General features: G+C 44.0%; 1 protein-coding gene across 1 annotated transcript in view; it reads left to right on the forward strand.

Annotated features, from left to right (window-relative positions):
- Nucleotides 1–14,946, forward strand: part of tac3a (tachykinin precursor 3a) — a 28,057-nt gene extending 13,111 nt beyond the window's left edge. Inside the window, exons 2-8 of the mRNA XM_080015944.1 lie at nucleotides 13,007–13,129; nucleotides 13,563–13,678; nucleotides 13,770–13,866; nucleotides 14,076–14,105; nucleotides 14,187–14,240; nucleotides 14,329–14,395; nucleotides 14,801–14,946. Coding sequence (XP_079872070.1) covers nucleotides 13,577–13,678; nucleotides 13,770–13,866; nucleotides 14,076–14,105; nucleotides 14,187–14,240; nucleotides 14,329–14,395; nucleotides 14,801–14,819 — 369 coding nt within the window. The 5' untranslated portion in view covers nucleotides 13,007–13,129; nucleotides 13,563–13,576 and the 3' untranslated portion in view covers nucleotides 14,820–14,946. The remainder of the gene's footprint in view (nucleotides 1–13,006; nucleotides 13,130–13,562; nucleotides 13,679–13,769; nucleotides 13,867–14,075; nucleotides 14,106–14,186; nucleotides 14,241–14,328; nucleotides 14,396–14,800) is intronic.
- Nucleotides 14,947–15,427: the final 481 nt, after the last annotated feature.

Below are 15,427 nucleotides of genomic sequence, written 5' to 3' on the forward strand. Positions count from 1 at the left end.
CCATGCCAGATCCCTTTCTGAATTCAGCTGGTGACCGCGCCATCATAGTATAGCACTTGTTTCTCGTGGGCGTCGGCGCCATCCTGCTGAGCACCACCAAAAGCAGTCTCCAGCCTCTCTGCCAGAAAAGTCATAAAGTCAGCATGAGAAAAAGCTAAGTCCGAGAGCCCCATTTCAGGCTGCACCAAAACATCCCCAGGACACGGGCTTCCCGTCAAGAGTTAAATAGAAAGGAGTGTAGTTAGGGCAGGCATGAACAGATGGGTTAAAGGCGAAAGCCACCTGTTTCAGATAATCGTCCCACTCACACCAGGCAAGGCAGGCAAGACAACTTTATTTATATAGGACATTTCATACACGAGGCAGACCCAAGGTGCTTCACATAAAAAACATGTCAGACAAGAAAATAAACAGGATTTTAAATAATGCATATAATGACATTTGAATAAAAGAATAAAGATAAGAAAAGTGTAATCTAGTTACATTTGAATAAAGACAGAAGTGCAATGTCATTGGTGTTTTTGCAGAAAGCAAAGGTAGAACGTAAAAACCTTTTTAGTCTTGATTTAAAAGTAGTCAGGGTTTCAGCAAGTCTCAAATCGTCAGGAAATTTATTCCAGCTTGTGGGAGTCTCTGCCCACTGGTAGGGGTTTAGGGAGGGAAACAGAGTCTTTCTTTCCGTGGTTTTCCAACATGGTGAGAGTTATTATCATAAGGAAGAACAAAAAGGCTCGCTGGCCCCAAGTATAAATAATAGATAATAATAATAATTTTGGGCGCAGGAGGAGTGACGCTCCAGTCTTGCCCCTGCTCCTTTGTCAGAGCTCTAGCAGCAGCGTTCTGAACAAGCTGTAGCTGCCTAAGAGCTATTTTTTCTGAAGACCTGCAAAGAGACCATTAGAATAATCTAACCTTCTAGTAATAAAGGCAAGTTTTTCCAAGACATGTTTAGTCCTCTTAGTCTTGCTATATGTTTAAGGTGATAGTAGGCCGATTTTGTTGCCAACTTCATGAGGCTGTTGAAATTTAGATCTGAATCCACAATAACACAAAGATTTCTGGCTTGGTTTTTGGTTTTCAAGGATAGGGACTCAAGGTGAAAGCTAACTTCCAGCGTTTCTTTTTTGGCACCGAAAACAATTATCTTAATTTTGTCCTCATTTAGTTGGAGGGAATTCTGGCACATCCAGTCCTTGACTTGCTCAATGCACTGGCACAGCAGATCAATAGGACAATAGTCATTTGGTAAGATAACAATATAGATTTGGGTGTCGGTGGCATAACAATGGTAATCAATATCAATATTTCCCATAATTAGGCCCAGTGGGAGCATGTAGAGGTTGAACAAAGACGGTCCTAGGATTGAACCTTGGGGGACTCCACAAGTCAAGTTAATTAGTTCAGATATATTGTTGCCAATGGAGACAAAATAGTTCCTGCCTTGTAGATATGACCTGAACCAGCTTAAGACAGTGTTGGAAAGCCCAACCCAATTTTTCAACTTGTTCAAAAGTATTGAGTGGTCAACAGTGTGGAATGAAGCCCTGAGGTCAAAAAGCATCAATATTGAAATTTTGCCGGAGTCAGTGTTACAACAAATGTCATTTACAACTTTGATGAGTGAAGTTTTGGTGCTGTGAAGGGGTCAAAAACCTGACTGGAAGTGGTCATAGCTGCGAGTTGAGGCCAATAAATAATTAAGTTGCCGGAGGCCAAGTTTCTTGATGATTTTACCAATGAAGGGTAGATTTGATATCGGCCTGTAGTTGTTAGTGATAGAAGCATCTCGGCTCCACTTCTTTAGAAGGGGGGTGATATCTGCAGTTTTCAAGGCTTTTGGAAAGTTTCCTGATTGGAGAGAGCTGTTGAATATTTGCAGTATGTCTATTGCCAGACAGCCAAGAACGTTATTAAAGAAAAGCATCGAGGCAGCAGGTGGATGGCTTAAGTGTCACTGTTTCCCCAAGGGTTAAGAACAGAAGAACAATCTTTAATCGTCACACAGCACACCACACCACATGCACGCACACACACACACGTGCACATGCTTTGGATGTTGGCCGGTGAAATGAGGCCTCTGCATTTAACCAATCCTGGCTTGTCCTTCCTCTGGGGGCACAGCCAGGAGCAGTGGGCAGCATTCGTGGACGCGCCCGGGGACCTGGTGATGAGTGTCCATCGCTGGTCAGACAATGATGTGTGCATGTTTTAGGTGGGGGTCCTTACTGACATGAGGTGGAGGAAACCCCATGTGAGCACAGGGAGAACATGAAAACTCCACACAGAAAGGCTCCTATTTGGGAGATAACCTGCCGGAGCACAGTGCCAACAGCGCCCCAGGCGGGTATCGACCTTCTTGCTGTGAGGCAGCAGTGCAATGCTCTGCGCCACCGTGGGGTCTATGACATTAAATTGTGTCATTGTTGCCACATTACTTTTATATAATTGATTCAAGAGATTTATTTGTCACATTCATATATATACGATCATACATACTGTATGTGTATGTATGCAGTTTAATGTCATGGGGGTGATCCAACATTTTTGTTTGAAGCAGAAATATTGATGGCTTGTCTGATGCCTTAAATTTGATCAGTAAAAAAGAACACAAACTCATTGCATTTATGGGTGGAAAGGAGTTCAGGGGTATTTGTGTTGGGGGATTTGTGAGCCTATCAACAGCTGCGAATAATGTTTTTGCATTATTAGTGGTACTGTTAATTATATTGGTGAAAAAAGTTTCTCTAGCACTTTTCAAGTCTAAATTGTAAGCACGGAGGCTCTCTTTATAGATGTCATGGTGAACATGAAGTTTTGTTTTCCGCCAGTTGTGTTCAGCCTTCTGATGTTCTCTTTTCTGGGCTGTTACAGAGGCAACATTTCTCCAAGGTGACCAGAAAATGTTTTAACCTTAGAGGGTGCAATGAATCTATGACATTCACAATTTTGGAATTAAAGTTATCTACAAGATCAGCAGAACTCGAGGCTAGAGGTGATAACTCGGAGAAGGGGTTTTTAAAGAGTGCACTAGAATTCTCATTGATATACCTTTTTTAACAGTATTTGATTTGATCTGTATGTCGCGAATAAAGGATATATCAAAGAAACACAGAAATGGTCAGTTGCGGAAGGATCAATCACAGACACATTAGAAATATTGAGACCCTTTGTAATAATCAACTCCAAGGTATGGCCCCGGCTATGAGTAGGCCCTTTCACGTGTTGAGACAGTTCAAATGTGTCCAGAATAGCAAAGAGTTCTTTCGCACCCTTGTCATTCGAATCATCAATAGGAATATTTAAGTCACCAGTTATAACTAGACAGTCAGAGTCAGTGGAAATGCTAGACAATAGTTCATCAAAAAAGGTTTGGTGAGTGTTTAGGTGGCCTGTAAATGATTAATAGCAGATCACTGGGGGAACATTTCAATTCAGCACAAAGGTATTCAAAGGATGGGAAATGAGCAAATGACATCTGTTTGCCCTGAACTACATTTTTAAATAAAACAGCGACCCTTTCCACCTCTTTTTCCATCTACAAACATCCATTAAGGCAAAATTATGAGAGCTGTCTCAATCAGAATGGCTGCACTGTTCATTTTAATAACCATGTTTCAGTTAAAAACATAAAATCAAGTTTAGAAGTAGTAATAACTATTAATATATAACTAATAATTATTTGTGAGCCAGAGATCTAACATAAAGAAGACCCATCTTCATGATGTTTTTGACAATGATAGGCCCCAAGGCCGATTTTGGTTGATGGGGGATGGTTATTAAATTTGGCAGGTTAGCAGTGTGATAAGATTTCACTTTGTTAACTCTATTACTAGTCAGGAATGGAGACGGTGCCAGGCACTGGCACAGGTAACCTTGTGTCTAGCTCATTATGCAAGACTTCCTGAGTAAACCTGTCTATGGCTATGGCTGGACCCATGATGAGTAGTAATCAGTGCTGCTGCTAGAACACAAAGTCTGGGACACTGGGCTGGGGGGAAGGGGTGCGCTGCTGAGTAGTTGTTGATGTGTTGCTGAGTTGCTGAGTTTTATGGGGGGGTTGTCTGCTTGCGCTTGTGTCGTCGTGGGGGCACAGGTCTTTTGGGTGATGAAGGTCGTGGGCTGGGTATCATAGACACGAATGCGGGTCTGGTGCCAACAATTTCCTGTTCCTTCATTTAGCAGGTGAAGCCGAGATACGAGGAGGCATTGGAGAGGGATGGATTTCGAGAAGACCTTGATCTGGGGGAGGGTGGGGAGGGGGTGTTATTTTGGCCGTTGTGGAGGTCTTGTGGGTGGTGATGGTTGGCGTCGATGGGGGAGGGTGAAACGGGGGGAAGGGTTTGTTGTTTCTCTCCAAGGGCTGTGGTCTGACCTGTGAGGGTTTGGCCAGCTGCGTGTTAGACCGGCGTGGGGTCGATGGGTGGTGAAGTGCAGAAAACAGAAAATTGTCCCTTAACTGTTCCATGCCGCACTTGTTTGGGTGTAGGCCATCTACTTTGAAAAGATATTTGCGCCCCCCTCAACAAATTAAAAATTTCAATAAAGTTCTTTCCTCTTTCACTGCAGGTTCTAGAAAGCCATGTGTTCAGTCCAAGTTGACGACTGAACTTATTAGTCCCCCTATCACCTGCTGCAAGGGGTCAAATGATTGAATTTCAAATCTTTCCAGTGTATCTAAGAGTTCAGTGAAATCCTTCTTTAGCAGTTCTGATTGTTCTCTGCGAATATCATTGAAACCTTTATGCACAGTGACTTGAGTAGCTGTGATATTTTCCGATATAATTGTGGTTTTTTTCTGATTGATATCATTGACTGTCACACCTGGGAAGCATTATGTTGTAATTTTCTTACCCCATATGTCCCCTATAGCAGAATCTCCCACAATGAGAGTGTCGGGTTTGGTCACTTGCTGCAGCAGGATAGTGGACCCATGTCCGGCTCGACTGCCCGGCGAGATCCTGGGGCTTATGTCCGTGGACCCATGTCCAGCTCTTCTGCCTGGCAAGGTCCTCATGGTCCATCTCTCATCACTTTTCTGCAAGTTGTCCGCCGTAGACTCTTGTAGCAATGGTTTAAATCTATTATGTAGCGGTAGGGTCAGTGGCTGGCTAATACGACCAGTCCATGCCGGTCTCTGCCGCACTGTGCCTAGCCCAGAATACGATGTGCTACTCTGGCTAGCTACTCTAGATAGCCCAGTCTTCGGAGGGGAGTGAGCCAGCGACCCGCATAACTGTGCAGTTCTATGCTTCTTCGTTTTGCCTTTGTTTTAAGGCATGTCACCGATCTTATGCCAGTAGGTAGCATCTACTGTTTGTTTGGTTGGTTTCTTTAGTACTGTCTTTGTCTTGTCAAGTATTGGAAAAATAACAGTGAGAGTATCGTCCATTAGCAACTCTTTCTGAGCCTGCTCACCGGTGGGTTGAGGGCGACATCGGGACTGTATCCTGAAGTGCATCTCTGTCTTTTTCTTGTGAGATTATCCTGGTTTCAAGCATTGCTAACATCCGTAGCAGTTTCATCCAGTCTGTGTATTTTGCAAACCCTGCGTCAGGATACCCCACACTGGGTTATAAAGGCATGGTCTTCCTCCGTAGTTGCTCAGACCCTACTCTTCTTCTTCTTCTTCTACTCTCCTCTTTACAAAACCGCCACTGAAACAACAGCGCCTCTCTCTGGGGAACACTTGAGTCCCTGTCCGAGCCTAGGGCATTCACCTGAATGGCTGCTTCCGGTGAAGTGCCATTTACCATACCAGGCTCAGGATCATAGGTGCCAATTCCCCTGGGTGCTTACGGGCCCAAGCACCAAGGGATGAGGTCGAGCACCCATGCGAAAAATGCAGAGGGAGAGGGAAATACGTGGATCAGCGCCTTTCAGTGGAGGCAAGCGACTGAGTAGTACACACCACCACTCTCTCTAGTCGTTCCTTGTCCTGAGCCAACACGGCCCCCACAGCTTCCATGGAGGCTTCCGTATGCACTTTAAAGGGGATGTTGAATTCAGGCATAGTAACAACCGGGGCAGATGAGACCTGCCGCCTGAATCCTGGAGAAAACTTCACACAGGCAGGAGAGATGGTCCTCAAATGTGGGGCTGTATATCAAAACACCGTCAAGATACACCATGTACTCCTGCCGCAGGAGCCGTCTGAGCGCTAGTTCCATCAGGTGCTGAAACGTCGCCGTTGAGTTAGTGAGGGCCATAGGCCATTTTCTCCCTGTCTTGCTCGGCAACTTCAACCTGCCAGTAGCCATTAGAGAATTATAATCTGCTAAACCACAGGGAACCACACGGAGCCCACTATCCAAGGTATCATACCATCATACCAAAAAGTCAGCTACAAACCTCCTGTAGTAACTTGCCAGCCCTAAGAACCGCTTTACCTCCTACATGGTCTTGGGTGTCAGACTGTTCGTAATGGCTGCCCGGGTCCTGGGGCCGGACTCCGGCTGGTCATCTGGCTGGCTCCCGGTTGGTGGCGAAGGGTCAGCTATGCTTTGCGGCGTGCTCGTGCCACCCCTCCTCCTGGTGGCGCTCGTGTCTCCCGGAGACAGCGAAGGTGTGGTGGTGGCGCCCCGGGCGCCCAGCTGCGGCAGGTCCGCTCCTTCCCTCCAGGGACACACGCTGGTGGGGACGCGCTGGCAGTGGAGGATATCCCGCTCGTCCTCCAGGTCTGCGAGACATTCCCGCAGCCAGCGAATCGGCTCGTGGGCGCCTTTCCTCCAGCACCCTGCCCCTCCCCTATCCTGCCGACTACGCCACTTGCAGTGTGTGAGTCTATTGTGTGAGTCTTTACCCACATATACGGCTTTAGGGAGGGAGACGGAGTCGTTCGGGCAGTGGAACGCCGACATGGCAAGGATTTTATTCAGAATGTTGAAAGAAATGCTCGTTGGCACAACAGGAAGATAAACTAAAAGGGATTAACAGAGTTAATTTTGCATGGACGGACCGCTGTTGTTTCAGTGTCATGCTTTCAGCCCCCACTGAAAGACAAAACAACATACAGGTACTCCTCATAATGACCTACCTGTTTAACGCCGGTTCGGACTTACGACCAGCTCTCCGAACAGTCGGTATTGTGTGCTGCGTACAATACCGCGACATGCGCGCTCACCGTTCTCGGTCAGTCTCGTTCCCGCAGTCTGTCAGTATTCACTACACTAGCGTTTGCAATGGCCACGCCCCCTCACCGTGACATAACACGGGTCCTCGCTTATCGACCAATTCCCTTAATGACCTTGTCCCAGGAAACGGAACTAGGTCGTGGGCGAAGCCAGCCCCATCACCTCCAGAGCGTGGCTTAACCATGCCGCCTCGTCTGCCACGCACTTACATACTTTGTACAGAAAAAATGAGAAAGCTTTATCTGCTGTGTAACTAGGCCATAAACCTTGCATGAGGTTATTCAAAAGATTTGATTACGCATACTAGGTTGGTGACTCAGCCTCTTTATTTTTCCTGAATGAAGGAAAATTGGTGCATGTGCGATGAAATGTACAGCATGATGTAATTATATGACTACAGGGAAATGGATTTAACAAAAAAGTCTGTACCTGAAAAATAGCCGAAGTGAAATATTATTTTCCTGTGTTTTAGTTTTCCAGTGACGGTTGATTTAAAACTCTGTGTGCTAAACTCCAGACGGCTAAATGAAAATACTTAAGAGATGATCTTGATCGTCTAGGATCCAAAACGAACCCATGATCAGCTTTTTGTATCATAGAGTCCGAAGCCCAAAAAAAACAAACAAAAACAAAACGGCGCCTTCACATTTTCGTCTCCTCAAAAAATGAATAAGGAATAATATGAATTGCATTTAATCTATTAAAATCTGCATCAAAAAAAGAATAATGTATGATAGAAATGATAGAAAATCAAATTGTATTTTCAAGTCACCACCCTGGAAGTGAGCGTAATCTTCTAATCCCATAATGGAAAATAGAAGGCCAATTATATGATTGAAGACAGAAAATGTCTGATTGTGTTCCTTTCATTGACTGGAATACAAACAAATGGATGCGCTACATGGGCCGGCTGTCAGGAGACAGATTACCCCTGTGAGGAGCAGGATACCAATGTTTTTTCCCTCTCGCTGGCACAGACCATTCTCGCTGCGTGATGAGCAGTAAATGGGAAATGCTGTTACTAGAAGGACCAAAAATGACCGAAGATGTTCCCCTGACATAAAAACGAGAGTTTCAAGAGTCTAATCAGCATTAGAGTGTGCTATTTTCACTGGAGTGCTTTGGGGGCAGCTATTCTCACAGAAAATACAAAAAGATTAAAGTGGTCAAAAAAAAAAAGGTCTCTCATCTAACGATGAGACGACACAGAGACACTTTCAGGAGCTCTCCGGCAGACGGAGAGGAAGGAAAGGGAAGAAAAAAGCGATTTTGCTTCGGCGGTGCCAGGACAACATGTACCAATGCAAATGGACTTTCCAAGCAAATCAGCATCCATGCCAGTCTTTGAGAGACAGCCTTCAAATTAACATGTAGATGAAAGTGACATCTCGAGAACTTAAACAAGTTAAACATCAGGGAAAGTGCATTGGGGGAGGAAGTGGAAGTCGTCAAAGTCAATCACACTCCCCAAGGTGAAAAAAAAAAAATGACCCCAAGTTAAATTCCCTCTATTTAATTACAGCCTATTATCTCAATTACGGACCGATCAGTCTTACATGTGCTAAAGCACACCGAGGAGCCCAGAGTCCTCCAGATCTATTTATTTCAGTCCTAATATCGCCAATAGCTACGAGCGAACAGCAGGGAGGGGGGGTGTGTGAAAGAGTGTGTGTGTCCTTTTACTACAGTGTGTTCACACTCATCCCCTCTGGACCTCAGCGGCATGAAAATACAAACCATTTGTCTATTGTTACCTGTGTGGGCAAATAAAGCTATGCCTCTCCTTCACCCACTGCCTGTCCTTCTCCCCCCTCTCTCTCTCTCTCTCTCTCTCTCTCTCTCTCTCTACCTCTCTTCCTCTCTCTTTAGTCATTCATTCTTTCAGAACATCACTTGTCTTTTCTCCTGCGCGTCAGGCTAGTGGCGCCAACGCCCCCCTCCATAAACTCCAGCGTGGATCTTGCTTCGTCTTCGTGCCCTTGGGCCACGACAAGAACGCACAAATGGATGATTGGCAGCTCCATTAGAGAGGGGGGGAGTGAGAGGGAGGCCTCCAAACCTGACCATTATGATTATTATGTTCTTACTTGAACGTGCAAACCAAGTGCACTGCGTTGACGGACCTGGGGAGTTTTGACTTTGCTTGACCTTCTCCGCCCGTGGACACTTTAAGTAATTTGCACGGCTTGAACCCCCACACACGCAGCATTATGAATTTGTTTTTGTCAGTGAAACAACTCTCTCCGCGTTCCTGGTCTCAACAACCCACCAGTCCTTTTCTCTACAAAGCGTACGGCAAACCAGGGTTAATTCCACCACTTAAATGCGGATTCAGGGCCGTTTACGGAAAGCGAGGGCCACAGAGAAAACAAATCACCTATTGAAAACAGGTAGATATTGGAGGAAGCTCAGTACGTTGCAGATAGTTGTGTTGCACCAATACGTGCAGGTGGTGGGTGCGTTACAGACGAGTGAATTACAAGTATATTACATAAGGAAAAAACCCTGGAAAACTGAGGACAATATGCACCTCTAAAGCGACGGCGTGAAAACTGAACCGGGCTCTGAGGGTCGTTTGTATGAATCTGCTGTTAATGCTCGTGTCGCGACCTCGTGGCGGAGCCCCCGTGCCCAGCCAGCTGACATCACACCTTGACACCCGCCGTCGCTCGTCCGCCTGAACTGTGGCCGCCATACGCTGCAGACGCTGCTGACGCTTCCCGCCGCTCCTACGCCGACTGTGAGCGACCTGCTGAGACGTCAGAGGAACAGCACATAATTTGTCATGCTCCAGTAGTGCCCCTTCTCCAGGGCTTCCGCGGAAGTTTGTTTGACATCAAACACTTCCCTACGACTCACCCATACAGTAAATGTCCTATAAATAAACCCACATTTCTATCTTTAGGCTAAATTGCATTCAAGAGTTAACAGTGAAACAATGGTCCACCAGCTTTCATGCTTTGCTGCTGTACTGTTGGCAGTGCTAGTGCAGGGTAGCGGGATATTCACAAATAATACTGATATTTGACATCTGACATTTGACACGTGTGCATATGAACACACACCCCTACACATTCATCATTTCATATTTACCCAAGCGACGTGTGAGACTTCAGGTGGCGATGCTAGAGATCTCATTAGAGGACAACCAAACCATATAAAGAGAATAATTCTTGGATTGGCCAAAAAAACATTTTCTGTGCTTTTGCAGCGCAGCAGTTTACCTAATGAAACAGGATCAGGGGACAACCCTGGAATGGAATTAAAATGCCATTAAAAACCACAACAAAGGGTCAGGCCGGAGGAATGTCATCAGTGTAATCACCGTCAAGGGCAACCAGACAGGTGGTGGTGGCAGAGGGTACACAGGGGTTAAGCGCACCCTAATCTTAAAAAGATAATAATTTGATTGTTGATTTTTCAACTCAGGTCTCATTAAAATGTCACCTCCCATCATTCCTGGAACAACCTCACTGAATGCTTTACTGTTGAGAAACCTACCACTCTCACTGTGCCTCAATGAGGCAAACGTTTAAGCCGTTAGAAAACATGAAATCTCCTTTTAGAAAACACGATGCTCATAATATAGTCTGATAATGAATCTCTATTTATTATAAAATGGTCACAACCCATGTATTCTATCGGGAGTTTTTTAGGCTTTTATTGACATTTTGCAGTTTTGATTACATCCATGCATCGTGTAAGAGACTAGAAACAGGAGGTTGTGCCACAGTGGGATGTGTGATTTACACTGTAATGAGGCATTTTTTACATTTTGGGAGACCCTTTATCCAGTCAATAAGATGACAACTATATCCCTTTGAGATACAAAGAGGTGGTTTCCTGAGTATAGCCTTCACTGTGCTGAATAAAAAGTCCCCAGTGCTCCTATCCTCATTCCAATACCAAGCTCTCCTCTCGTCCAGAGTAAGCTTTGAGCTTTGATTTCATTAATAATTCAAAACTGCAATTAATGACTTCCCCATTTCCGTCAGATCTCCCACGTGGACCCCTGGTCTGTCGCAACCACTTTACATACAGGAAGTGGACAAATAGGACGTAGGACTTAGGTTCATTACCAAAACATAGCAGCGTTAACCTTTTGTGAAATCATCAGCTTAGATGTCCACCTCTTTTTGTCAGGTCCAAAGTCTCCTGAGGGCAACGTTTAAAAAAAAAAGATTCCCTTGAGCCCGCTTTACGGCTGTGATGTCAAAACTTTCCATCTCTGAAATATTCATGCTGTTTTTGTGCTGTGACATGTACCCAAACTGTAAAATGTGATTGCCTTTTGTATTTGCAAGAAAGGAACCTGGAATGACTTCAAAGCTCCAGATAGCTCATTTTCTGTGCGTGCAGTTGCTGGTGAAACAGATGTTCGTAACAGGGCAGAACCGAATTTACATCGACACTAGAGGTCGAAGTAATAGCAGCAATTTATATTTGGAAGCTGTAAAACATATATATATATAATTTTTTTTTCCTGACAAATATTTTTCTTGTCATGGAAAAATCTGGAATTAGATGATTAGATGATTCTTCCACCGCTTCTCGAGGACTTTCTGTATAGAGTTCATGTAATGTATTCATACTACGAGTCATGATGGAAAATCGGTTTCATGCCTGTCAGAGCCTTTCAGGAGGAATCTAGATAAAGGATTGTGAAGATCCTTTGAAACTATCAGTGGTAAACGTGTCAGTCATTCTGCCAATACGGATGTGTCTGTCGGGATCATTGTGAATGACCAGAGTCTGGCTTTCTGTTCTTAACCATTTCAGCCTGTTGAAGATTATAGCCGTAGCCCTGCTCAGACACACACTATTAAGCATTAAGTCCTGAATTTTCCTAATGAAGACATGTTGTACATCATTTTAAAAGCCTATTCAAACTTATTTTCATTCACTGTGAAATTAAGCGTTGAATGTCATAATTGCATTTTGACAATATGCATGGTGAGGATGCTTTGATTGTGTTATTTTCTTATTGCACATGACATGCACGTTACGACGTCAATTCGTAAGTAGGAATCCACCGGTTAAGGAGCATGGCAGTTTCTTTCACGTCCAGATTTTGACCGAACAGGTGATAAGACTGCTTGTTTACCTGCTTTTCAACTATATTGCGACATTATCATCACAGAAATCACAGAAGATATCGAGTCTCATCACAATATTGACAGTCCCATGCATTTTGAATAAAATCATGCAAAGGGTTTATTGACATATTTTCCACTCAGCGGATATAAGTAGGCTCAAAACTTTAAAGTGCAAATCCATAAGATCGAATTCCATTCAAAACTGCAACGGATTTGGGTTTACCCTCGTCTTCATTCTAAGATGGTCAAATGCTTCTCTTGAAAATGTGTCTTCTCCTGATCGATTGATTTGTTGATTTGTTTTTGTTTGGTCACTTGAAGTGGTAGGGATCATTTTTAATCTCAGGGTGTTGTCCATTTTTGTGAATGTTCATCCCTATCGGGGGTTTACTGACCGAAATTCGCTTTCACTTCTTGTGGGTGCTTCATCTTTGCATTCTTGCCGGGAAAGGCGAACCCAGCCACCAATAATGGAAACAGCATATAGAGGAACACAAGTATAGAGTTTGTTACGGCTGTTTCTTATAAAGTGCCAGCTAAATACATACGGAAAACATATCAAATGTGGGATTGATTTAACAAGATAGTCTTTTACCACTTTAAAATGACGTCATTGTATTAGTATATACTGACCATCAATACAATACCCGCTTGGAGCGTTTGCGTGTTAAGACCCCACCCACGCACGGGCCTCTGATTGGAGTTACGCAGGCAGCCATTTATCATTCAACAAGTCAAAGGGTGGACCCTCAGTCTGGATCCAAACTGGTCTCACCGCAGGATCTGCCCAGTTACTGCGCACCAAGACCGCCAGGACGCACCGGGACCACCAGGACGCACCAGGACGCACCAGGACGCACCAGGACCCTCTCACCCCCACACGGTCAGCTCAACAGCAAACAGGTATATTGGACTGTTTGGACTTGTACAGAGCGGAAGATTTGCCAGCGACCTTTTTAAAAAAGTATTTTATCGCCATGCGCTTTTCAGGGACATGGGTGCAATTAAAAGAGCCAAACTGGCGAGCTGGATGAAACCTGTGACTTAGTTAGAATTTCTTTTATGGGAGAGAAATTAACACGAATGTGTAAAAGTCAGTAGGTAAGCCCAGATGTGGAATATTGTCTCATAATAGGCAGATCGTGCGCTTTTACGCAGCAAGTGCGCTTTTACGCACCTTGAGCAACAGGTCGGGCATTGAATTAATCTTTACTGTTGATTTAATTCGCTCGACAACAATTATAATTCAACCATATTATTGTTGTAGTTCCATGAAATCCTCGATCTCTTTCGGTCATAATTAACACAACAGTCTAATAATCACTTTTATTTCCAGGCGGCGCAGAGAAGATGAGAATAAGTTTGGCGCTGATTCCTCTGCTTCTCGTCATGAAACTCCGATGCGCCCTGTCCAGTTGCGAGGAGCCCGGGTCCAGGAGATCAGCCTCGGATGTAAGTTACCTGAGAGCCAAAATGTAGAATATCCTTTTTAGTCTCCATCACACCGAACACGAGTCTCTTTCCCTCACCGCCGCTCCAACAGCCTCTCGGTCTTGGAAACATCCAGAGGAACATCTTGAAGCGGTACAGCGATTTGGATTATGACACATTTGTGGGTCTGATGGGCAGAAGAAGCGCTGGTGAGTCTCTGGGTCTCTCAAAAAAAATTATAATTACACCATTGACTGCGTTAATTACATGCTTTTTTAATTGCAATCTGCCAATGTAAATTCGGTGCCAATGCGGCAACAGGGTGGACATTTCAGCGCAATGTCAATGATTGAAGGACACTAACGCCAGTGACTTTCATTTTTAAAGGCGTGTCTGTGTATTTCTGTTCTATTTCCAGGTGTTAATCCTGCACCATCGAAGACTAAAAGTAAGTATTTTTTTTTTTGTATGAGTACAGAGGTTTTGCTGTCTGAATTCACGTTGTGGTTTTCCCCACCCCATGCATTAGGGGAGATGCATGATATTTTCGTGGGTCTTATGGGACGGAGGAACTCGGAGCCCGGTAGGCATCATGAATATTACCTGATCTGTTCCCTGCACGGAATTGATTTATCGCCATTGGGACAATCTCTTGACGTCTGTTCTTGTAGATGATGGTTCCTGGAGGAGAGAGTACCCGGAAAGAAAAGGCATTTTCCTCAACAAGTGCAGACTGAGGTGGGCGCCTTTTCTCTGACTCAGCCACTGCAGCAACACATCCTACCTATAGCACATTCCATATTAAATGTCGTACCAATGCCTGTGTCGCAACTAAGTGTAATGTTGTGGAAGTTTTGATGTTTTAATTGCCTGTATGTTTTTCTTTTATATAAAAGAGAGACATCAAAATGAAGGTGAAATAAATACATTCAAATTTATAAACAGGGTTTCCATATATGAATGGGTGAAAACAAATGATCTATTGCCAGAGGTTATTGTCAACATGTCTATATATTTTTTCTTTTATTGTGCAACATGAATAAAATTGCATTTAGAAAGACGGCCATATACTGTATATTTATTTTTGTGCCTTAATATCATATAGGAAAATTGAATATCCTTATTGTTGTGTTTTTTCTCCAGGTTTCTGCAGGGGCAGTAAATACCCCCTCTAAAGCATCTTTCATCTGGCCAGAGATGACAGAGGATCACAGAGCAATCACAAAGCAACCAAGTACAACTCTATGGAAATGGCAACTGCTGTGTAACTTCACTTTGCGTATGATGAATATAAGACAAACAGTATCAAGAGTAATGAATAATACAAACTATTTCTTTACCATAGTATTCTTTTCCTCAATGTTCAAAATAAACATTTTTATAAATAATGTATTATTTAACGTGTTGCTTTATTTATGTCTTGTCACAGTTAAAGGGTTCCGCGCTTTCATGCTGTTGCAGATAACAAATGCACGTAACCACTGCTGATCTTCACCCAATTAAATATTTGCCGTAGGGTGATGCAACATGACATGAGGAGCTCATACCAGCAAAAACTATTTAACCAGTTCATCAAAGTTCATGCTTGCTTTGGCAAGTGCCCAGTTTCCTGAGACACATCTACACGTTTAGAACTGTATACTGTCAACTATGATCAGATCACATGTTTACCCACAAAGGAAATGACAAATACATGCTCTACAAAACCGTTTTTTGGGGTTTTTGTTTTGCGTTTGGCAGTGAAACCTGAAACACAGCCACTTTAGCTGT

Source organism: Zeus faber, assembly GCF_960531495.2.
Source record: "Zeus faber genome assembly, chromosome: 15".
In the NCBI taxonomy this organism is placed as follows: domain Eukaryota; kingdom Metazoa; phylum Chordata; class Actinopteri; order Zeiformes; family Zeidae; genus Zeus; species Zeus faber.